The 24793-nt window shown below is 37.5% G+C and overlaps 1 protein-coding gene across 1 annotated transcript in view; it reads right to left on the reverse strand.

The window, feature by feature from the left end:
- Positions 1-12104: 12104 nt before the first annotated feature.
- OPRM1 (opioid receptor mu 1) overlaps positions 12105-24793 on the reverse strand; it is a 73328-nt gene continuing 60639 nt past the window's right edge. Inside the window, exon 4 of the mRNA XM_081044334.1 lies at positions 12105-23775. Within this exon, the coding sequence (XP_080900460.1) occupies positions 23737-23775 (39 nt within the window). The 3' untranslated portion in view covers positions 12105-23736. The remainder of the gene's footprint in view (positions 23776-24793) is intronic.

Here is a 24793-nt window from a genome sequence, read left to right on the forward strand (position 1 = left end):
TATTTGGAGACATGTTTATTTTTCTCCCCATTTTGGCTACCTCACTGTGTTTGTTTCTATTTAGTAGGTAGGTCTGCTATACCTCTAGTCTTAGTAGAATGGCTTCATGTAGTGGATATCCTGTGGGGCCCAGGTTGCACAGTCTCCTCTGGTCATCAGAGCTGGGTGCCCCACGTGTGTCCATTGTGTGGGTTGTGAGTGCCCTCCTAGTGTAGTTGAGCCTTGGTTGCTGTTTGCATGTCAGTGGAAAGGATTTACCCTGAGGCTCTTTGTTTGTGAGGACTAGCCATGACTACAGTAGAGGAACTGTGGTGCTGGGGCTGAACCTACAGAGCAGGATTCACTTTAGAAGGGCTCTGGTACCTGCTTAGTCTTCCATTTGAGTGTGTCATCCTTGGAGGTGGCCAAATGACGGCTATGTCTGAAGCTGGCCTCTGGACATGTCAGCCCCATGACTTCTTAGGAGGGGCCCTGCTGCAGACCAAGTTCAGCCACAGCCTATTTCCTGCTGGGGCCACCTGGCATGAGCCACAAAGCAATCTACAGATGGCTGCCACCTGTGCTGTGCTTGGAGGTGCCTCAAGAGGCCCAGCTGTGAACTGAGATGGGCAGCAGCTAGTGCCAGTGTTAGGGCAGCTCAGCAAGAGGTATAGGACATGCCAAAGCCAGGTGCTATTTGTTTGGGTTTTGTGAACATTTGAGAGATTTTAGTAAAGTCTGCAGCATATGCCTAGACAGGGTGTTTGTACGGAACAGCCACTGGAAGCATCTTGGGTATGCCTGAAAATTGTGTGGGGCAGGGTCTCTTGGAATCACCTGGGCAGGGTGAACCAATTGTGTTAGTTAGGTTGATGGAGACTCAGATAGGGTGGCCACCTGTGTTTGCATGCTGGGAGTGGGGAGGGCCCAACAAAGAAATAGTGGCTTCTACCAGCTCATCCCTCTGGGAGAAATCTGCCACATCTGATTTGGCCTTCTGGCCCTCTGAAGGGCCAGACAACTCAGTTCCTCCCCGTATGTCCCTGATACCTTTTGAACTGCTGCCCCAACACTGGAGCTCAGAGTGAGTGACTACATCAATGAGTAAGTCTATGCAAGGGGCCATTAAGAGGAGCACCTACAACTGCAGCCACCTTCATCTCAGCCACTATCTCTGCTGGTTTTCATAGCCAGAAATTATGGGGACTTCTCTCCCTGGCACTGGAACCCTAGATTGGGGAATCTGGAATGAGGCTGGGACCCCTTGATCTGCTGGGGGAAACCTCTGCAGTCAAGATATCCCTTTTTATTTTTAATGGTCACAGGTGGGTGTGAGACTAGCTGGTTCTGTATCTGTGCACCTACTACTAGTCTCAAGGTGCCTTCTGTACGTCGTTAGTTGTAAGGCTTCGGTTCAGCTAGACTTCAGGTGATTCTCAATGATGGTTGTTCTGTAGTTTAGTTATAATTTTGATGTGGTTGTGAGAGGAGGTAAGCACAGTGTTTAGCTACTTTGCCATCTTGACTGGAAATCAGAATTGACATTTTTGTGATATTGAGACATCTAACCTATGAACAAAGTATGTCTCTCTAGTTATTTAGTGTCATGCGGGGTGGCCTGTGGGTACTCAGCTCCCGCTCCCCACATAAAAACACAGGACACGGTGAGGCCAAAAAGGAACACCCATGGAGCCATAGATACGGGAGTCATACCACTATATTCTCCCTGGCGGCTGGGTTGGAGACACAGGAAGCAGGAGCCACACTCTCTGCAACCCGCTGTCCTAACTGCAATCCATGCTTGCCAGCCACCATCTTCTTGCTAGTCCCCATTTTTTCTGCTAGCGTAGCCACAGCAGTTATATTAGTGGCCAGTGGCTCACTGATTACAGCTGATGGCCAACTAGCCACAGCTTAAGGCCATCCAATCACAGTTGATGGCCATTTACTACCTGAGCCAGCACCTTTCCATGTGAGGCCAAGAGCCTGGAAACTGCATTCCTGGCTCTGTCGCCACATTTAGATTTCTTTGATCAATGTTTTGTAGTTTTTGGCATATAAGTCCTGTACATTTTTGTTAGATTAACACCTGAGTATTTTTTTTTGAGTGATTATAGGTGGTATTTTATTTTTAGTGTCCTTGTGTCCATTGTAAGTATATAGGAATATAGTTGATTTTTTTTGGGGGGGGTATATATATTTATCCTAAAGCCTGTGATTTTGCTGATCTTTTATTAGTTTCAGGAGATTTTTCTTGATAAATATTCCTTGGGATTTTTTACACATCTGCAAATGGGAAATTTCCTGCTTTTCCTTTCTGATCTGCATGGATTTTATTTATTTCTCTTTTTTATTATAACTTCCAGCATTATGTTGAATAATAGTGGTTAGAGTGGACATTTTTGCTTTTCTCCCTATCTTAGGTGGAGGGCATTCTGCCTTTCACCATTATGTATAATGTTAACTGCAAATTTTTGGTAGATATTCTTTATCAAGTCGAATAAGTTCCCATTTATTTTTATGTTTCTGAGAGTTTTATCATGAACAGATATTGAATTTTGTCAAATGAATTTTCTGTGTCAATTGATATAATCATGTGAATTTTCTTTGGTTTGTTGATATGGTGAATTTCTTGATTGATTTTTGAATATTGAATCAGCCTTGCCTTTCTGGAATAAATCCAATTTGAAGATCATGATGCACACTTCTCTTTATGTATTGCTGAACTTTATTTGCTAATATAAGAATTAAGAATTTTCACATGTATATTTATGAAGAATATCGGTCTATGTTTTTTTTTCTGTCTTTATCTGTTTGTTTTTTGTATCTGTGTAATAGTACCTTCAGAAAGTAAATTGGGAAGTATTTTCCCCTCTTCTATTTTTTGGAAGAAATTGTGTAAAATTGGTGTTAATTCCTCTTTAAAAGTTTGGTAGAATTCTCTGGTGAAACTATCTGGGTTTGAATGTCTTTTTTTGGGAATTTAAAGTAACAAATTCTATTTACTTAATATTTGCAAGGCATACAAACTATTTACTTCATGTTGGATGAGTTGCGGTTCTTTGTGATTTTTGAGGAATTGGTCTATTTACTTTAAGTTGCCAAATTTATTTCTGTTGAGTTGTTTATAATATCTCCTTATTATCCTTTTGATGTCTGCATGGTCTATACAGATAATCCCTGTTTCATTCCTGATATTGGTAACTTTTATTTTCTCTCTTTTTTTCTTTGTCAGTCTTGCTAGAAGTTTGTCAATTTTACTGATCTTTCCAGAGAACCACCTTTTTAAATTTAATTAGCTTTCTCTATTGTTTTTCTGTTTTCAATTGTTAGTTGTATTTTTTGAAAGGAATAGGAAAATGTACACCTATTACATCTTTTTGGAAATGGAAACAGCTGATGAGTGCTTACTAGTAGGTAATCAGGCCCTCCCAGACTCTAGTGCGTTTCATTTAGCTCTTCAAAGGAAGAGGTTTATTTAAACCTCTCACCGGTTTGTGCAACAGAAGACAGTTTATACTCTTAGAAATCACTCTACGTTCTTGTTAATCTTTACCTTCTTTCCTGAGAAGAAATTTATTGTAAAATGTGTACTAGAGACAATAACTATAATAAATGTAAGTGAAGAAGAGAAGACTGTGCTGGAGTGGTTAAGGATGGCTTCGTGGAGGAGGTGAGGTTTGAAAAGAATTTTGAGGTATTGACGTAGATGGAGCAAAAATGAGAGAGGGCCTACAGTATGCTAGTCTGAGATACAAAATGACAGGGTAAAGTGAGAAAAATGTTTAATGAAACATAAGCAGTTTGACTTCCTGTAGAAAACTAATCAAAATAATATTAACTCCATTTATTGAGCCTACCTGTTCATTTATGTGCACGTGTGTGCATGTGTAAAGGTGTGTGTGTGTGTGTGTGTGTGTGTGTGTATGTATATATACACATATTAGTGACCAGGTTTTTTGCTGTGTTAGAGATTAGACTGTTAGTCTGGTTGGAGGTCCTCTATTCTGGACAGGGAATGTGTAAGGAATTCAAAACTGCACCCCTACTTTTAAAGAAGCTAGGAGAACTGTGAAGAAGAACTGGTCCACAATTGGGGCTGAGAAAAGGTCACATCTATTTTATGGAGTTGGGGACCTCAGATGAGGCTTGACTACAGAGTAAGAAGAATAGCAGAGTCCATGGGACTGTAAGGCAGAGAGGGCCAAAGGTTAGAGCGGACAGATTCCAGGGTCAGAGTGAGTGTGATGGGGCTACTTGTATCTTCTCTGCCATTCAAGTGCCCAAGCATCCCAGGAAAGAGAAATTCTTGAAAGAGAAATTCACAGGTTCCATAGGTCTATAGGGGAACTTCTTGTATAAAACTTGGTCATGAGAGGTGCAAAGCAAAGCAGCAACAGAGGCTGTAGACTGGGAAAGCTTTATAGTGCTGCAGCCCTGGTGCACGAACTTCAGACAACTGGGCTTCCAGGAATTCCACCATCCCCACCTCTTTCAGGGCTTCTAGGTCGGAATAATTAGAGAGCGAATTAATGGAATGGACTGGACTTTCACATGTGGTGGAACTGGAGGATATGCACTGAGGTTTAGAGGGTAGAGGCTGACCATTGGAATATTTGTGTTTACCAGCTGGTAAAGACTGGGACAAACTGGTTACTTATGACATTGATACATAATGCCCATGTATTGTGTGCCTTATATATATCACCATTTTCTTATGTGAGGTAGGTTTAATCCCTTTGATGAACAAGGAGATTAAACTAAAGCTCAGAATGGTAAATGCTATGTCCAAAATAATACATGCAGTAAGGGCTAGAGGTAGATGATTCCAATTTGGCTTTGCCTCCATTACTAAAGCTGTGACCAAACTGTAGATTTAGTATGCAAGACCTGTGACCATACAAGGGTCATCTGTTCATTCTAGCTTTTACAGTGTCTACCATTGGCATGTAATTGGATCCTGGCTAATAGTGATTGGTTTGACCACATCAAAATGGCAGTTGAGTGGTTAGGGTGTGGCAAAGAGGAAGCAAACTGCAGGAAGTTTGCAGAAAGTGTTCCCTCTCTCAAAATGCAGTCAATAGGGTGGTGGGTGTAGAGGTAGCAGCCCCTGTGGGTTGAGCTATTAAATCTATGTTGAATAGATTTAACATAGAGCTTTCTGGGGTTGCATGTGATTCCTGGGAAGACCACTTATAAGCAGCTCCTCATAAATAAATGCCTGCACTTCATATTATTTTTAAAAAATAAATCATAGATCTGGGAAGCGAGTGAGCCTACAAGTTGGAGTTCTTAAAATCTCTCTTCCTCTGGAGGATAAAAGCTTTGGTTCTTTTGTTGTGATAATGATGGACTGTCAGTGTCTGTCTGCCTGAGTTCTGCTCACTGAATAAATGCTGGTAATTGCTAATTGCTTTGAGAAGAAAACTGACTCACGGCCTGAGAGTGACTTGCATATCAATGTTTCAAACCCTCTGTTGGTTTTCTGTTGAGAGTGGGAATGTGTTGCTGGAGTCTGCACACTTGCTCCTTCATCTTCCTGCGGGGTAGGCTGATACAAGTGTGACTTTGGCCAAGAGATATCATCTCCAGGGAATGAAACACTGTGGGCAGTGGGGATCATGTTCCTTTTTCTGGCCATTTTGGTTTGCAGGTCTTGTCTTTTGTTTCATATATGGTAGGGAAGATGAAAAGCATTTAATTACATTTCTATAAGCTAGGTGTTAGGGGCTGTTAGTGGCTACCCCCACTTGCCAGGATCCTGAAGTGTCTTTCACTTGGGTTGCTTCTCTGAAAATATGTTAGCCTCCCACAGATTTATGGCTATGTTAGACTTCACTACAGCCAAAGCAACACCCTTCCTTTCTGTAAGGACAATTCTAAACTAAAAAGGGGCATTCCCAGGGCCCCATACATTAGGGGTTCTTTCTCACTTGGCAGTGACCAGATCAGAGTGAGTCAACATGATCAGAGTGAATATAGACATGGAACCACTTCAAGGGCCATTGCTGCTGATCGCTGTTCATCTCCATTGCAGTCGTTCAAATCTTTGTGTATTTTTCTGGTTTGCAGTTTTCTCCAGGTTGAAAGAAACTTTAAAGGCAAGAGATGATAAGGGGAAAACTCAGTAAGTTGAGATGCACCATAAAGAAGAAACATTTTTCAGTCCCCGTAGGAGAAATAGAACCCTGCCCCTGGTCTTTCCAATGAAATTCAAGGTACATCTGATCCTCTTCCCACCTTTTATGCTGGATTCTGATACCTGTTGTACACATCAGACATAATCAATTCCAGTATACTGACCTTGACTCTCTCCACTCCCTCCAAATGTATGGGCAGAGCTCCTCATCCCTCCTGTGTGTTTAACCCGGGAGGCACACATGTGAGATCAGCTGGGGAACTTTTAAAAAGTCCTGATGACCAGGCCCCACCTCCAGACACTTAATCAATATCATTCTCTGAAGCAGGGTCCAGGCCTTGGTAGTTTTATTAAAACAATCACATGATTTAAATGAATGACTGGAGTGCGAATCACTTCTATACGGAAGCATTTTTAAAGTAGTAACATTATCAAAAACCACATAACAGTCCTTTTTCTTTTCTTAACTGAAAGTTTTCTATACATTGTGATTTAATCCTCGTGTCACTTATTAGTAATTTTCCAGAGGGAGAAACAGGCTCAGAAAGGTTTAAGGTTTATCTCTTTATTTAACCATAGAATAATTAGTTAATCTTACATAAGGCATGCCACAGAAAACATGCATATTCAGAGATAACAGATATGTTTTTTTAAATAGTAAATATACTCCTATCTTATCCTTTCTTTTTACCAGTGTACATAACTGTAATCTTCTTACCATAAGGCCCCTCTGGCTTTATTTTTCTAATTATGGGCTTTTATTTATATTTCTTTGTATGTCATCTATATGCTTGGGGAACAGTTTTTGAAAGAAGTAGTATAATGTGAAAGTGAAGAACATGGTTTTGAAATAACTCACTACCTGGGTTACTATGGAGAATGTAATCTCTCAGATTGACTTCTTCATCTGTAAACAGGATACTAGAAGTACTGCCTGACAAGGTTGTTGGGAAGACTAAATGAGATAATAATTGTAAAGCCCTCAGTGGGACAATTGTAAATAATTGGCACTTGATGAGTGTTCATATTATCCTTATTAACATCTTTATTATCATTAAAATGGTTATAAAGTGAGTGTCCTTCAAAGGCACTTTACATTCCCAACTAGTAGTGGGGACTTTTTAGGCAGGTACCTACTACTCTGCTTGCCTCTCTTTTTCTTCTTTTTATTGCAAGTGAACAGATCAGAATCCCTTTGAAGTCAAGCTCCATGCACTTCACATGGGTATGCACATCATGGAAAGCAGCTGCCAGTTTCTATTGCACTCTCATGTATTTGAATTTGAGGAGATATAATTTTTTGTTGCACCTGCATTTCAGAATGTGGCTTGGCCACTGTCTGTGGGGATGCTGGGCCAGTGGGGACGGTGGACTCAGGAAGGGGGCTGAGGAACTGAAGGTTTAGGAGGGACGTGAGGTCCCCTAGTCATTCTGGAGAGAGAGTATAAGGTGGGCATGAAAGATTTAGATGAGCTCAGCCTCCAGAATCACTTCACTGTACATAACAGTTTCTACATTACTCAGCTGAAATTTGATACCATTGTTTTACTGGAAGAGTCAAGGATAGCTGAATATCCAAAATTCCCAGAGGGGTTTCTCTCATTTCTACTTCTCACCTTCTACCTTAGGCAGAGTAATCTTCATATTAAATATTTAGTCTCAGAATGGAGCTCTGATGAAGTCAAGAATTGGGAGCCAGGAGGCAGGGGAATAGTGACAAAGAGATGAAAAAGCAGCAGGCCAGCACAATAGCACTAATGACAGTTTGGACACAGGATTGTGCATGCAATCCCTTTGCTATGGCTTCTCCCCCTTTTATGACAGCCAGAACCCACAAATTCCTTCCGCCATTTCCACATGACCAACTAGACCTCTCCAGGCTATGGTGTCTCAGGCTTTCTGGATGGGCAGAGCTGAATTATGTCTTTATGGTTCCTAAACGCTTGAAAGATCCTGGTTCCCTTACCTTCCCTATGCAAATCAAAATCATGAAAATACTCGACACTGAAAAAAGAAAATCCAGTGAGGATTTAAGTTTTTTCCATTATGATTTCATGGTGCTTCTTTAGGGAATATTAATATCAACATTCTTTCAATTTCTTTCTCTATCTTGGTGGTTTTAGTATGCCTGCTTTGATTTTCCTCTAAGAAAGTGCTGACCTAGTTTTGGTGGGAATGTTCAAGCACTGCTGTGCCAGGAAAATTTTGAAAGAAGCTGGCACTACTACTGAGGCTGAGAGGGTCTAGAGGCCAGGATGTGAGGCCTAGGTGGCTCAGAAAGGTTGGACATAGTGGCTGGTCCAAACCTTCCATATACTGGCCATGAAGCCTGCCACCAGGGAGAAGATAGAATTTTAAAAAGACCTAAAGGTCCTCCTGGATCTGAACAGATATCAGTAGTCCCCCAAAATGAATACACAGACTTCACAAGGAGAGATAGATACATAATTCTCATAGACTTAGAGTTATTTTGGTCTATTTTGCTTTTTTGCAAAAGACATCTCCAATTAATTGCATGATACATATAGTGACCAAAGCTTTTTTGGGATGCGGATGGTAGATTTGACTTACAGAAATGGTCAAAGGCTCGGTTGGCCACCAGACAGCCCCCGGAAACTCCACAGGAGATGGGTGGGAAATAAAGCAGGGCTCCGAGATCTCTTCTCAATATGGAATCTAATTTAAATAGATAGTTCCTGTCCTCTATTTTTGATAAGTGGGTTAAATACTGTTACCGTTCCTTCTTGTCAAAGAGTGGTTTTTCTTTACTCTTGTCCTAAAAATGGATATGAATTTTTAAATAAGCTGTTCAGCTAGCCCGTTTCTGGAAGGGAACTGCCTGTACTTTTGCAGGACTGCCTGACTGTTCCAGCTATCTGGGTCAGAAGTTGGAGGGAAAGGAGTGTGAGTCACGGTTGAATATCTTTTAACAAGTTACTGTTTTGTGTGTGTCTGCATTTTATTGTATCTGGCGTCTAAATGTATTGTCTCCAGCACTTTCGTGCTGAGGATGTTCCCTGCCTCAGCCTGGGGTTAGAGAAGGGGGAGGGATGATTGGTGTAGTGGCTGGGTAATTTGGGCACAACTCCAATACCGGAGTCCCTGTATTTTCTCTCTTCATCTTGACATCCCAGAGAACTGTGTATCTTCCAGGCAGACATACACTGATTCTGAGTGGTAGAACTTTCCTGCCTCTGAAACCAAGACTTGAACTGAATGTTGGTACACCAGAAAGGAGCACATAGCTGTGTGTTTACTCTAACATGTGAAGGGGCCTTCTCCCCACCACGCCTAGGCATAACACAACTCTTTCTTGCCTTTGGGGTTCCAGAAGAAGTACTAATTTTCTCATACCTGGGTATAACCCTACTTCTAAGGTAGGCACCTGAAAATTTAGGTAGATAGAGTTGGGCATGGATGTTGCTGCCTGGTGCTATATTAAAAAATACAGATCTAATCATCTGACTTCCTTGCTTAAAGATTTCTGATGGCTCCCTACTGTTTACCGAATAAAGCCTACATTCCCTAAATGACATTCAAGTCCTTTAAAATTTGGCTTCTGCCAAATTTAAAGCTTCTTCCATCATTCAGCTTTCAAACACTGTTAGCCACTAATAGACCCTTCCCAGCAGGCAACATTGTATATTAAGCAAAATTCCCTTTGGCATTTTTTTTTTTTTTTTTGTAGAAACCTGCAAGTTGATTCTAAAATTTATATGTAAATATAAAGGGCCCAAAACAGCAAAGTCAATTTTGATGACAAAGTAGATAATTAAGACTCATTGTAAAGTTATGGTTTCTAAAAGTGTCACTAGACCAATGGAACAGATTAAACAGAAACAGACCCACACATAAGGTTGCCTGAATTATAGCACAGGTATAATGCAATTTGGAAGACAAAGAGTCTTTTCAATAAACGATGCTGGGTCAATTGAATGTCCATGTGGAAAGAACAATGAATATTATACCTACTTCATATCAAACACGTAAATAACTTTCAGGTGGATTAGACTGTGACGGTAAAAACTCCTAGAAGAAAATATTGGATAAAATCTTCAATTTGTAGTAGGCAAAGTTGTCTTAAACAGAACAAATTTATCAATTTATCATTGATAAATTAGACTATATTAAACTCTGGAACTTTCGTGTATCAAAATATGCCTTTACAACAATAAAAAATCAAGGCATAGTGTAGAAAAGATACTTTCAATACGTAAATCCGATAAAGGACTCATACTCATAGAATGTAAAGAACTCCAAGTTGGTAGAAAGTGACATACAACCCAATAAAGAATAGACAAGCAGTTATACAGTCATTTCACAAAGAGAATTTCTAAATGCCAATGAGAATGCTGTTGATGAAAGAAATGTCCAAACCTTCAGAGAATTTTTATAACAGTTTATTTGAGCCAAACTGACAACATTGCCCAGAAGCAAGATCTCAAATGCTCCAGAGAATGATAGGTTTTCAGTTTCTCTTATAGATTTGGAATTTAGGGGGGAATCATAAGGAAGAGTACATGAAAGTGGGAGAAAGCAAAGCGGGGATTGGATTACAGGATAGTGAACAAGATATGATGTGCTGCCTTGAGGGTGATTGTGCTTCCCAGGGGTCTGAAAAAGAGGCATTTCAAAGATGTGTTTACCTAGGTGCTCGGAAACAATGCACAGGGCTTGCTTAAGGCAAAGATAACTCTTTTATTAAAGAAGTTATATGCCTGAGGCTTGACTACCTGCCATGACCTGCCAATTAGGAGTTTATGATCAGATCATCCTGTTAGGTTACTTTCTGTCCCTTGACTTGTCAGATTTATGATAGAGCACCTTTCTCATGCATACTATGATAAGATGCTGAACATATTTACTATCAGAAAAATGCAAAATAACTCATGGTAAGATATCACTATATTATACCACCAAGACAGCTAAAGTTGTTAAATACTGAAAGTATCCAATGTTAGCAAGGATGAAAGGCACTGGAACTTGGCTCACACACTGTTGAAGGGAGGGTGAGCTTGTGAAGTCACTTTAGAAAACCATTCAGTATTATTTACCAAGTAATTCCATCCCCAGATATGTACCCAAGAGAAATGCATGTGTCTATGCACCCAGAGATCTATACTTATTAGCACTGTTTATGACAGCCTAAGACAAGAGACATCCCAACTGTCTATGAATAGCAGAATGGATGTGGTATATTCACACAAAGTATGAAGGTCCTGCAATGTCATGCGAAGTGATTGGACTTGACTTGTTAGGTAATGGAATGCCATTCAGAGGTTTTGAGCGGACCAAATCTGTGCGGCAGGGAGTTGCATCTGGTAATGCTGGGCAGAGAAGATATTAGCATGTATTAGGATTTGAACATAAGTTTTTCTTTTCAAAGTGTTCATGTTTATAACTCTTCAATATGTAATTTGGAGTTATCCAATGTCATTTTGGAATGGCTGTTGTCTTACAGCAAAGTGTTTTTGCATCTGTGTAGATTACTTCCACACTCAAAAAAATCATACTTTAAAACTTAAACTATACTCTAAATTTTACCCCATTGAACTTCTTGTTTCTTGCAAAGAATTTAACTGCTTAAGATATCAAATTAATTTTTTTTAAAGTAGACTAGAAGTGAATGTAGTTTTATTTTTCAACTAATGACTACAGCAGCTGTTTTTTTTTTTTTTCTTTCCTCTGTACAGTTGGTTGGCAGTTCTAGGTGAAGAAGTCATAGTTGTCATGTTTTAGGGGCAAAAAACTGGAAATAATTTACAAAGAGAAAAACCCATTCCATTCATTCATTTTGAAGTGCTTATTCAGCGTCAAAATCATCTGTTAGTTTGATTCTTAAGCTCTTTCCCTACACTGCAATATTTCCCGGGAGAATATTCTTTTTAAACAGATCAATGATAATGTGTGAATGAAAAAGACAAGAGAAAAATCTAGATTTGTATCCCTATCAGGTTTTCTTTATTATATATATCATCATCTATTACATGCAAGAAAATCACAATACAGCCTAAAATATTTAAGTATTCTTGAACAAGAGTAATACAATGTGAAGTTTATATTTTTACACACAATAACCTTAAATAGTCAAAAAGAAATAATGTAAAAACAATTTAGCAGTATGCTCACTGTTTGATGTATGAGTCAGTATTTTTATCTACATGAGACCATTGTGATTTGTCAGGCCATTTTTTTGAAAGCGACAGCTGATTATCCTGTCTTACCTAGAAATGTGCCTAACATATGAAATGATAGCTTAGTCTTTACTGCAAGTGAATTTACTTATCAACAGTGAAAGAAATGAAGGTGAGACTAACATGCTAATTAAAACCCAAAACAAAACAAAACAAAACAAAAAACTAAAGCAAAATTACCAGTGCATCAAAAAGGAAAGAATGTTGTATATTTTTAAATGTTCCTCTTTGTGTATTACTACAAGCAACAATATATTCATTTGTCTCTATTGTCTTGGCAGGGACAGGTAGGTGAAATACTATACGGATACCCAGGCAAATATTTTTCACTTATTGTGGTAAAAGCATATATGGAAGAAGATCTGAAAATAAACACAGGCAGCATGTTGTGCTCATCGCTATATCTATGGATTTCATACTATTTTTTTGAAAGATCCGGTTATACTTTCATTTACGAGGATATAAAATCTGAAAAACATGAACTATTCTAGACTTCCTTTTTATGTTACCGGGTGGCATTTCTATATGCTCTTTAGATATTTGACTGCTGCAAAGAAGCTGAACCCATATGCAGAGCAGCGGGTCTGTATCTTTCCTTTCACTCCTAACACTTGAGAGGAAAATGATGATTCCACTCTTCTCTCAGACTCCTGAATGGGAGCCATTAGAATGATATCAATGGGTGGAGAGTTGATTGCTTATATTAGGTTTGACTTCAAGTTATAAACAAAGGAAGTAACAATTCTGCTGCCATTTCTATTGCTGGGGAAAAAAGTAGTTTGTGGGCAAGAATCTGTTTAAACTTATTTAAACTAAGTCAACCACAGAGAATTTCATTTAATGAAACATATTCTTTATATTTTGATATTTCCCATGAACACATTACAGGTATTTTTTTTTTAGCTAAGCGTTTTCAGTTACCTGAATTTCAAATGTAATTAAAAATATATAGCACATCTTCTCTTTTCTAATGGAAATATTTCTTGGAAAACAAAAATGTGCCATTACTGTTACAAAAATTTAATGACAAGTAACAGAGCACCGAATGTTTAGATTCACACTTTATAAAAACTTGTGTTTTTGCTACATTTGATAGAGCAGATTTTTCCATTTTTCTAAAGTTCCATTTGCAATTTTTTTGATTTAGCATAATAAAATGAAAACAAGATCACTTGTCATTTTAAGTTTCCAGAATTATTAAGTAGGTTAAAAGGTCAGAAAACATATTGCCAACGAAAGGTGTTAGTGGAAACTGGCATTTCTTCTTTAATTCCCTCCAAATTAATGAGAATTTATATACCTATTTAAATATATATGTAAGTTTATATTAGTATATATATTGTTTATATTGAAAATATAATGATGGGAATATATATTTATATATATTTCCATCATTATATATGTATATTCCCATTATATATATATTCCTATTATATATAATATATAATTCAATATTATAACATATAAAATATATATCATATACATAATAGGAAATATGTATATATCTCAATATTTCTCATTTAATTCTCATTAAACTAATGGGAATTTTAAATGCTAGTCATAGAACAGAAATTTTTGTGATGGGAGTGTTAAATTATAAATTGTAGCATTGAATTTTATGGATACAGGGTTTATGATCATCCAAACTTTTCAGTGAAATTTATAATTTGTGTGGTAATAATACCTTAATTTGAAATGCAAATTAAAATTTAAAAGAGACAGTATAGTTGAAAGCACTTTCTAATTTTTATTTTAAGTTTATTTCCAGGGAACAAATGTAAATAATGAGTTTGCAAGTAATTTATTGATAGTAGACTTTCAAATAAGAAGATAAGACCTTGATAAACTTAATTTTATTGATTACTTTCTATTTTGATCACAATTGCTGTGTAATTTCCAAGGCTCCGTTTTGCTATGGTGTGTGTGTGTGTGTGTGTGTGTGTGTGTGTGTGTGTGTGTGTGTGTTGGCGATAGTTATTTAAAAATATACTATCTAATGCAAAACACCTGAATGATAACAGAAACTTCAATCAAACCAGCCATTTGAAAAATCTCAGGGTCCCCTGATCCTTGAGGGGCTGTGGAGCTATTCCCATCAATCTGGGAAGTCACATGTTTATCAGACCATAAACTAAATAAATATGTTTGAGAATATATATAGAACTGTTCTTCAATGAATGTAGGTGCTCTTATGAGAAATAAAATGCACATCTGAAAATATTGACATTTTAGTTTTTCCATTATGGATTTTCTCAAACAATGGAGACTCAAATTATATTGGTATGTGGGAGTCTCCAATCTCACATAGTGTTGACATGAGCTTCTCAGACTTCAAATTATTAAAAAATACAGATACAGGTTGAAACTATTCTTTTTTAATATAATAGAGTCAAATTGATTTAAGTTTTTAGATCCAACCTAACATAATTTCCTACTTTCACAAAGATATCTATGGACAAAGCAAAAACAGAGTTAAACATATAGAGTTTTTAAATTTATGTCACAAACAGCATGGCTGTTTCCATGCAGTTAGCATTTACCAGATCCCCCTCTCTCCCAGAGCTCTGCGTGAAATATAAGGTAGGCCTTTCCCCTCCTGGTGTCTTTTAATTGCTCAGTTTCCAACTTTCTCTAAGTGAGAAACCAGCCAGTTAGAGAACAACCAGCATGATCACTTCAATGGTCTTCAGGATCAATAAGAAAGTCACCAAATTGATTTCTCAAGTTCCTATTGGAAGCTTCAGCCTTGTTATGAGAAAATGATACTTTAAAAGAGATACTCCTATTTTATATGTGCATATCCATGCATATAGGCCAAACTACTTCCTGGTACAAGTAACTTCAATGGACTGTTACATTCTTAGATTTCACTGGAATTTTATTGTAGTGAACATTACTTAAAATGAATGGATCCTCAACCATTATTATGAATTGTATTATGCCATTTGGCTTATGAATTTTGTTATGATAAGATTCAGTTCATTGTTGGAGAAGGAAGGATTTCACAATAAAAATGAAAAAGGAATCATATAATCAGGATTATTTCCATCCCCTCATTGAATGGAATTTATTACAAACCAACCAATCAACCAACCAACCAACAAACAAAATAACCCATAATCTTTGGACAGTTGTTCACGTAAACATAAATTTTTCTTATTGTTGTTTTTTCCCCCCTTTATTCATGTAGAAGTTATGTGATTGATTCACAGGCAGCAATCGGATCCTAAGAAACTTACCAGAGTCTATTTACAATATTGACTTTATGAATCTAGAATATAATCTGATATTATTCGAACCTAATTTATATAGATGGTGCAGTTTACATGGAAAGTACAGCTGGGTAGGAGACCTATTTTTTTTTCTCCATTCCCTTGAGAGATAAGGGCCATGAATTTCCATAAAGCGAATGAGTTTTGAGATAATACAGCAGTGATCAGTAGCAGCTTCCCACTGAGTCAGAGCCCTGGGTGAGCCTGGGGGCGGATGGGAACAAATTGTCTCACAGCCAAAGAGAGTAACACGAAGGCCTTGTTATTTTTCTGTTTTCTGTGCGAACCCCTGCAGAGGCAGGCAAAGGCAATAGGAATCAAGTTTACCACCTGCAGAGATGCAGGAGAACAAGAATAGGCTGATGGGTTTCTTGTACTAGTCTGGATATTGGAGATTGAGTTCTGAAAAGTCAAAGTCAAAATGGTAGAGAAGGGGGCCATGATTTGGTGAAATGGGGAATGTAGGTGGTCCACCATGATGTCAAGCTTTGAGCAAATGCATATCTCCAGGGTTTACTTTATTCAAGTGATGATGACCTACACTGGTCATTGCAAAGGGAAATCTATTACATAGAGAAAATAGAGGGGCATGTGTCTTTGATGACAAACATTCCAGGGAGAAGTGAAAAATCTTGAGCAGAAACAGCAAAAATCACCACATAACCAACCAACCAACCAACAAACCAACCGAAAACTTCAAAGAGGAGGCAAATAATGAAACCTCTGACTATTTTATCCAAATCTCTTTATAAACGAGAACTCTTCTCTTTTGGAAATCTCTGGTAATCAGACTCCTTATACTGAATAATGTTCGTTGATTTCAGAGAATGTCTTGACCATGGGAAGAGAAGAGTCATATGTATTGCTCTTCTAGAAAGACTGTAGAATTTAATACTACATCTTAATGTTATGCTGTATAATGGAAACTTCATGCAAATTGCCTTTTACTGTTTTGGGAAAGTAAGAACTGTAATATGTCACTCAAAAACCAGTGGGATTTTCACAGGTTTACCTCTGACTGAAGATCCTTAAAGGGTTTTGAAGACTGTATGCCTGTAACTGGGTATATCTATGGAAGCCAAATCTACCCAGGCCCTTGCAGACTAGAAGAGGCACTAGCTGATCTGTAGGCTTGGTTGTTTTGGTGTCATAGCACTATGGGTGGTGACATCCTATTTTCCCGAAAATGAGACCTAGTCGGACAATCAACTCTAATGCATCTTTTGGAGCAAAAATTAATATAAGTCCTGGTATTATTATATTATATTATATTTATTATGTTATGTTATGTTATATTATACCCGGTCTTATATATATAAGACCCAGTCTTATAGTAAAATAAGACCAGGTCTATATTAATTTTTGCTCCAAAAGATGCGTTAGAGCTGATTGTCCAGCTAGGTCTTATTTTCGAGGAAACACAGCATTACGGCCATAACTGGAATGTGAAAAGTTTCTCTGCCATCCAGAAGCCCATCTCTGAGGGAACCAGAGGTAGGAGAGCCTATGAGACATATGAATTTTCAAATGTTGTATAATATAAGGGCACTTCTGCCATCCTTGAAATGGGGAAAAACAATTGTTATTCTTCCTATAGATTCATTAGTTTCATCCTCCACTGTGATTGGTGAAATCACAATCATCGGGTCACACAAATGTAATCTCGTCTTCCTTTTCTTTAGTATTTGTTAATTAGAACAGTTTTACTATGCGTAAATTTATGAAGCTAACTCATGTTCTTTGTGACTATGTTCAACTTTACCCAGACTCTTGGGAGAATAGTTGTGTCCATTATTCCCTCCCTGTCTCTTCTTATATCTCCCTCAGTTTGTACCACTTCCCTTCTCATTTCCATTTTGTGTTTTGTAATCCTGTGCATTCAATGAAAAATTTTCTAAGTTCAGTGGGTAATGTTAATTAAATCAAACATCTATGTATCTGAAGAAATGTCTTTTTAAGATACTTGAAAGCAAATATGATAGCCTGTTCTGAAGACTTAGGATCTTTCAAAAAGCAAATTTCAAGGTAAAGAAAGAAGTTGTTTAAAACCACCTTTACCTGGAAGATTTTTGTTGCTAAACATTCTTACTGCAGTGCGTGTGACCATACTACTACGCTGAATTCCCTTCAGTGTCCAAAAGGACCTCTGTATTCCTTTTCTGGAACCATAAAACAAACACTTTTCTTTGTAAACCATGCACAGATTGCTAAGAATTTGATACTTAAGTTGGAACTTAAGCAACAAACCTCTTTCTCAATTGCACTGGTTTAAATTTCATGCACATGATTGTGGGGTGAGAAGCAAACTATATTTGATTCATGAGGTCGCTCTGAATGACAACAAATCATTGAGTTGTGTTAACCACTGCGATGCACTGACAGGCAAATTCAGTTACTGCAGAAATTGTGAGCTACCCTCTCTCCTCCTGAGATGTACTTAATATTATCATTCTTTCAAAACCCAAACTGAAGACACACCATGTAAAAAATATAAACATATCTGCTTACGTTGAAAAACTTGGCACTGTTATGATTAATATCAGTCAAGTTTTATACTAACATAGGGCTGTTTTGTATTGTTTCCATAACTACAGAAGTTTTCTTGAAACAGAGCTGTAAATCTATCCAACAGCTGCTTGCACTCAAGTATGGTTTCAGTAGATTCTGTTTCTGGTCTGATAGATTCTATAGAATCTGCAACTGTGACTAGATGGAATATAATTGAATACCTGCTCTATAGGACATCTTTTTAAAGATAACCTCTTTGTATGAAGGGTAAGAATGCCAACTAATTTCTCTGAGCAGCAGTGAAGTGTGGTGCAAATAACTGAAATGGTAAAATGATAAAAATGAGTAAGCTCGCCTTCCTTCCTTATTCCATATTGATTCTCCTTGAGTCTTAACTCACTTTTTCCAGAGAAATAATAAAACTTTTGTGTTGACTCAGACCTAGTACTATACTCTGGGAATATTTTAATCTATTGCCATAGAGTTTTATTTTGTCTTCAAGCATATGAGGATCTCTTTTGGACATGAATGGATCAGAGACTTCTAAGCTTCTGCAGGCTGGGAGAGAAGAAAGAGCTCATCCCTTATATACTACATAGGGCCGTTTCTTTCTAGGTATGGGGTCTGGGCATCACTAAGCATTACTTTCCAAATGGTTTGGCTATGAAATGCCAACCTGAACCTCTCTCAAAGTGCAGAGACAGCAGTAATCCTCCTAATTTCCCTTGTAATTTGTAAAGTTTAAGTGTAATGCCAAGTACAGATTTTAATGGAGTTTTCACTTACTACAAGTTTGTAGGAAATGCAAAGTTGAAAAATTATACTATTAAATTTGTATTAAATGTGTGATGGGAAGAACCCGAGAAAATCGATCTTTCTCTGAATATGTGCTCAGGGTCAAGAAACATCTTTTTATATGTTTAAGACAGGAGATGATTTTTAAAGGTTGATATATTTAATTTAATGATTTCTGAGTGCTTAAAATTCCTTTAAAATGCATATGCAGCTATTCAATGTTATTTGAAAAGTATTAGGTTGGTGCAAAAGTAATTGTGGTTTGAAAGGTTTAAAATAGTTGCAAAAACCGCAATTTTTTGCACCAGCCTTGTTGGTGCCATACCTTGTTATAAGATGCACTTTTAATCCACCCTCAACCCACTTTTCATATTCCTAAAATCTCAATGTCAGTAGTTCTTATGCTTGTAATCTGAGTGCCTAGGACACAATAATATTGGATTAAATTGAACTTGATCCATCTGCTGCTTCCTTTAAGAAATGTTATGACATTACATGACAAGAGCCTGAATATTTGCCACACATACAGCACACTAAGTGTTTGGTTTGGCTTAATTCTTGAAGAGTTAGTAATGTACATAATTCCTTGAAGTTTAATATTTTGATTTCAGTGGAAAACAACGACTGTGGGTTGAAATTACTTCTAATCAAATTCAACCGGCTCTTGGATGGATGTCTAAAAGTTAGGTCTTTTAATTGACTTGTCCTTTTAGGCCCTAATGTCTTAATAGCAGTGGTCATAAATATAATCTGGATGCCAAATTCTGTGACAGTGAGTCCTGAAGCATCTCACACAGGGCAAATATAATGATCAGGCCAAGGTACTCACGAGGATTCATGTTGGTTCCCTTCCCTTCTCCTAGCCCAAGTAATATAGTCTGTGAGAAGACAATTATGTTGAGAATCTAGGCAAGAATCTTGATGCTTTTACAATGCCAGTGAGGATTCTTCCACACACCCATTCCCTGTTGGTGGACATTTCTATGAAGGAGATAATGCCTCTGGTTGTATATGCACAGCCACAGCAGGGGCATCTATGGCCAGTAGAGAAACAGAGAAGCTAAGGCTACCATGTCCTATCCTTAGTTTTCTTTGGCTGAAATGCTCTGGAGCTTGGAAAACCCTACGAGCAGTATTGCTAGCTGAAGCTGGAAGAATCGCTTATAGGCCCCCTCATCTTGGTAATTGCCAGTAGACAGAGACTATGGCTACATAAACCGATTACTTTTATTGTAGGACAGATGCAGTGCACACATGATTTCCACAAATTTGGAATGAGATATATAATCCAAGCATTACCAAAAGGATCTTGTTTTAACTTTTGACCATATAAACATACCTGACTGAAGTAAGGGCTTTGAATGCTTTCGGGGCTATGTGATAGATGTGGTTAGAGATCATCTTTTCTTTGTGCCTTAGTTTTATTTCTCTGCTAGGCTTTGTATCAGTGCTTCTGAATTTCAACTTTTGCTTGGATCCCAAGACAAAAAGTGCATGCTATGAAAACTGGAAGTAGAATTTTGTTAGCATCTTTTGGGTAATATTAGGCTAAGTATGCCTTTTCAATAATGAAATTTGTAAGTGAATGGATGTCAGTTTTAGCAACACATGTCATGTTATCTAAGGAAACAAATATCCCTTTACCAACTCAAAGCTATTTTTTAGAAGAGTTTATTTTAAAACTGCCAAACGTCTATTTCAATGTTGAAAAGTGTCTCCAATGGCCAAATTAAGAGTCTGCTTCTTTTGATGGCACTATTGAAATGCTATTTTATTATAGGAGGTTCTGCTTGAGGTCTTTTTGCCTTCTCAAGGAGGGCCCTCTCAGAGTTTCCTGCCAAGGGTGATCAGAGAGGTGGTTCCACATGAGAATTCACTAAGTCTCTCTCTCTCTGACAATGATAGTTTTCACTTATAATTTGCACTACAAATAGGGAACATTTGCTACATGGTAGGCCAAGCTTTTTATATACATTATCTCACTTGGTCCTGACCACAGACCAATAAGGTTGCTATTGTTGGCCCTACTTTTAAGAGAAGACTGATGCTAAGAGAGCTTAAATGTGTTATTCAAAACTACAAAGCCAAAAAGAAAGAAAAAAAAAAGAAAAATACCAAAATGTGTACTCAGACATGGATCCAGATGACCTCAAAGCTCAAATTTTTAGCCTCTTCACTAAACTCTTTTGACTTCATCAAATTGTTAATGTGGATCCAGAATATTACAGCAAAAAGTTTAGAACAAAAGTGTGATCAAGTAGCCAGTGGGGTATTGGCAGTAGATTCGTAGTGACTCACTTGTGCCCCAGCTGAGTCTCAGCGCCCCTCAGCCTCCACCTTCTTTCCTTTCTAATGACTGACGGGGAAAGAAGGACGCAGGAGCAAAGAAACAGTGAAAGGCAAGACGAAAGGGGAAAACACTACCTCCTTGGGATTCGAATCTCCACAGCAAGCAATTAAATGAAGAAGCAAAACTTCCACTTCACATCACAGTCTGCATTACTGGGCTGTCAAACTAGGAAGAGATCCCATCCATAAGGACAAGGGTGAAGTAAGAAGGAAGAACAAAGCAGAACATTACGTTGTCTTGAGATTTCATAAGGAAGTTTAGCCCACCGGACTGAGTCAGGGCTGCTATTTCTCTATTGGCCATGGAATTGCAAGGTAGTTCTAACAAATTTATGATAAAAGTGATTTTGAATGAGAAATATTGAAAACACACTTATTATTTACTTTAGAATGCCTTAACCGAGAGTTGCCATTAGGCTGAAGTAATGGTTGTTGAGAAACAGCCTCATGAGCGGGAAGCAGCACCAGTGTATCCCTTGAGACAACTCATGTTATTATAGCTCATTAAAAACAAGATTTTCCTCCCCAGTGTCTTACATGCAAATATTTCATTTTCCCTTATTGTGTTTCATTTGAACTATTATTTTTACTTGTGGAAGCTCTAGTAATGTATATAGGTAAATATATGTGCACAAATGCATTTATTTGACATTCTAAATCTTTCTAAGACCCTGGTTTTAATGACTTTGATCAGAAAATGTAAAACAATTAAACATGATGCATATCCATTCTCATAATATTTGAAAAATTGAGATTATTAGAGGCAAATATATGACTTTACAGAAGGAAACTTTAAACCACTTATCTTGGATTTGGTTTTATTTTCTCATCCAAAGGATATGTGGGTAGGGTCTACATAACTACAGCCAACTGGATCTGAGGCAGTAAATTCAGTTATTCTGATACACGACAGCTTCCTTCCTGAAACATTGCCTGTGGGTGTCTGGTGCACATTTGTGCCTTGTTAGATTGAAGAATGGATACTAATTTTAAGGTTGAGACTACTGGCAGCTTGTAGATTCAGAAATACTCTTATAAAGGAAGCTGGCACCCAGTTTTCTACTTGTGCCTTCATGGATAACTAACTACAATGTATTTGATTCATTTAATCAATGCAGACAAAAGTTCAAAATGGAGAGCCTTTTGGCATCAGCCATTTGACTTGACTGTGTAGATCAAACAAAAAGGATGATGGCCAAATCTTTCTGTATTTTATACCAAAGAAAACCAGTCAAAGAGGAGAATTGTCTTAGAGAAACTACTTAGAAGATTGACATTTTACAAAAGAAATCTTGACATTTGGAAAAGATCAAAAAGACCAACATATTGTTGAGGACATTATATAAACATAATCTTTAGGAAAATATTCTTGAGTCATTGTTAATATTTCATATCCAAAACCACACAGGATTGCAAAGTAGATAACACATTTTTTTCCCTCTATGGTCACTTGAGTCTTTCTGTTTTGAGATTAAACTGATGGAATCCGTATTTTTATAAAAGTTCAAAATGTTCTGAAAATCAACAAAAACATCTGTCAATTTATCATTCTGATTCAAAAAGCATAAGTATTCTGAGCAGAATTAACAAGAGAAAATAATCTGTAAAGGGAGCAAGTATGGAGAAACTACTGAGAAATAGAGTACATTTTAATGCTTGACTTCCTGCATGAAGAAAGTGATGAGCTCATTGATCTACTATTACCTTCTGTGAACACCTAGATGAAAGCAAGGGAATTGTACAGTTAAAACTGGGGAGCAAACCATGGAAAGCTCGACTGTGGAAAATCTCCCATGATAACTCTCAGGAAGTACTTGCCATGCACAAGTATCAACCTTTCTGCAGCTGACTCATTACCACATTTCAGATTACCTTTCATGTTAATCTCTTCTCTTGCAATAATGGAACTAGGTAAGAGATGTCATTCTTTTAAAAAATACAACGCCAGGAAATGAAGGTGGAAATGATGTCTTAAACGGAAGATAACTTTAACAGTAAAGGTAAAAAATAGAGCAAAGTATTCCCTTACAGAAGTCTAGGAAGTCTTGGATGTCCACACAAGGTGCTTTGATCAAGAGGTAGCATTTACTTTATGTGTTACTGTGGTGAATTTAACAATCTATGGTGTTTTTTTTGTTTGTTTTTTTGTTGAAACCATAAATATTTGCTTGAAAATATATCACATAAGAAAGTTCTTCTTCCATGATCTCAATTTACATACCATGGCCTGTTGTAGTCCCATTGGGTGTCTTTCTTGTGATTATGTACACAAGCTGAACTCTTTAGTGTGGTACAGCTTTCTCCTTCCCAGTGGTTGATTTAGTTTGGATATCCCTCTAATAGGCAGAGTGAAGTGGACAGAGATGGAAGAGTTTTGATGACTCAGAGCAGGCAATTTCCTAAGGAAACTGGAGCCTCCCACACATTCTTGTAGTGACCTGCTTCCACATAAGACGATGGCTTCTAAGCTCAGTGAGGGTCTGAATGGCATGGGACCCAGTTAGGGCAATGGAGCAGTTTCTACTTCCAGATTTTCTAGCTGAAAGAAGAGAAAGAACAAAAACAGTGAGCATTTCAGGTTGGGTTACACCACACATTTATTGGACATCTTCTGTGTATCAGAACTGTATTGAGAGCCTTTGTGTATTCTTTCTGCTACAAGTCTCAGAGGTTTTCCTAAATGTTAAGACATTATTTAATCTCTTGGGTCGTTTTGAATATGCTATTGCATTTGTATATACTAATGAATAAGAACTATACATTGATCATCAAAGAGATATTATTGATGGCTTCCTTGCAAAAGTATATTTTAACCCAAATTCTTTATTTCCCTCTGTCCTTGACCCTCTTTTTCTCTCCTTACCCTCAAATTATTCATGATTTGATCAAAATTTCAAAAGAAAATTATAGTACATTTTGTCTTTATTTCTAGATAAAGAAATTTTTATTTTTCACCCAATTCTAAAATTAATGTATTTTTTCTGAAGCAACTGAATTGAAGTTCAGGAATTTCCCCATTCCCACCTCCATAGTAAAGCTAGCATATATGAGGTGTGGTTAAAAAATATGGTGAATGTTTAAATTAAAAAAAATATACTACCATAAAAGACACATTGCCCTTTATCCCCCTCAAAATACTCTCCCTCTCTTTGAACACACTTATCCCATCATTCTTGCCACTTTCTGAAACAGTTCTGGCAGTCCTCTTTCATGAGTGTCTTTAGTTGCTCTGTCGTGGCTGCCTTGATGTCCCGAATGGATTCAAAATGTTTATCTTTCATGGTCATTTTAACTTTGGAGAAGAGCCAGAAGTCACACGGTGCCAGATCTTGTGAATAAGGTGGATGAGGACACACTGTAATGTTCTTATTTGACAGAAATTGCCATACCAGAAGTGATGTGTGACACGGAGCATTGTCATGATGGAGGACGAAGTAAAGACATGAAAGAGGACTTCCAGAACTGCTTCAGAAAGTGGCAAGAATAATAGGATAAGTGTGTTTGAAGCAAGGGGGGTATTTTGAGGGGGATTAATGTCAATGTGTCTTTAACTGTAA

Source organism: Rhinolophus hipposideros (genome assembly GCF_964194185.1).
Source record: "Rhinolophus hipposideros genome assembly, chromosome: 3".
NCBI classification, from domain to species: Eukaryota; Metazoa; Chordata; class Mammalia; order Chiroptera; family Rhinolophidae; genus Rhinolophus; species Rhinolophus hipposideros.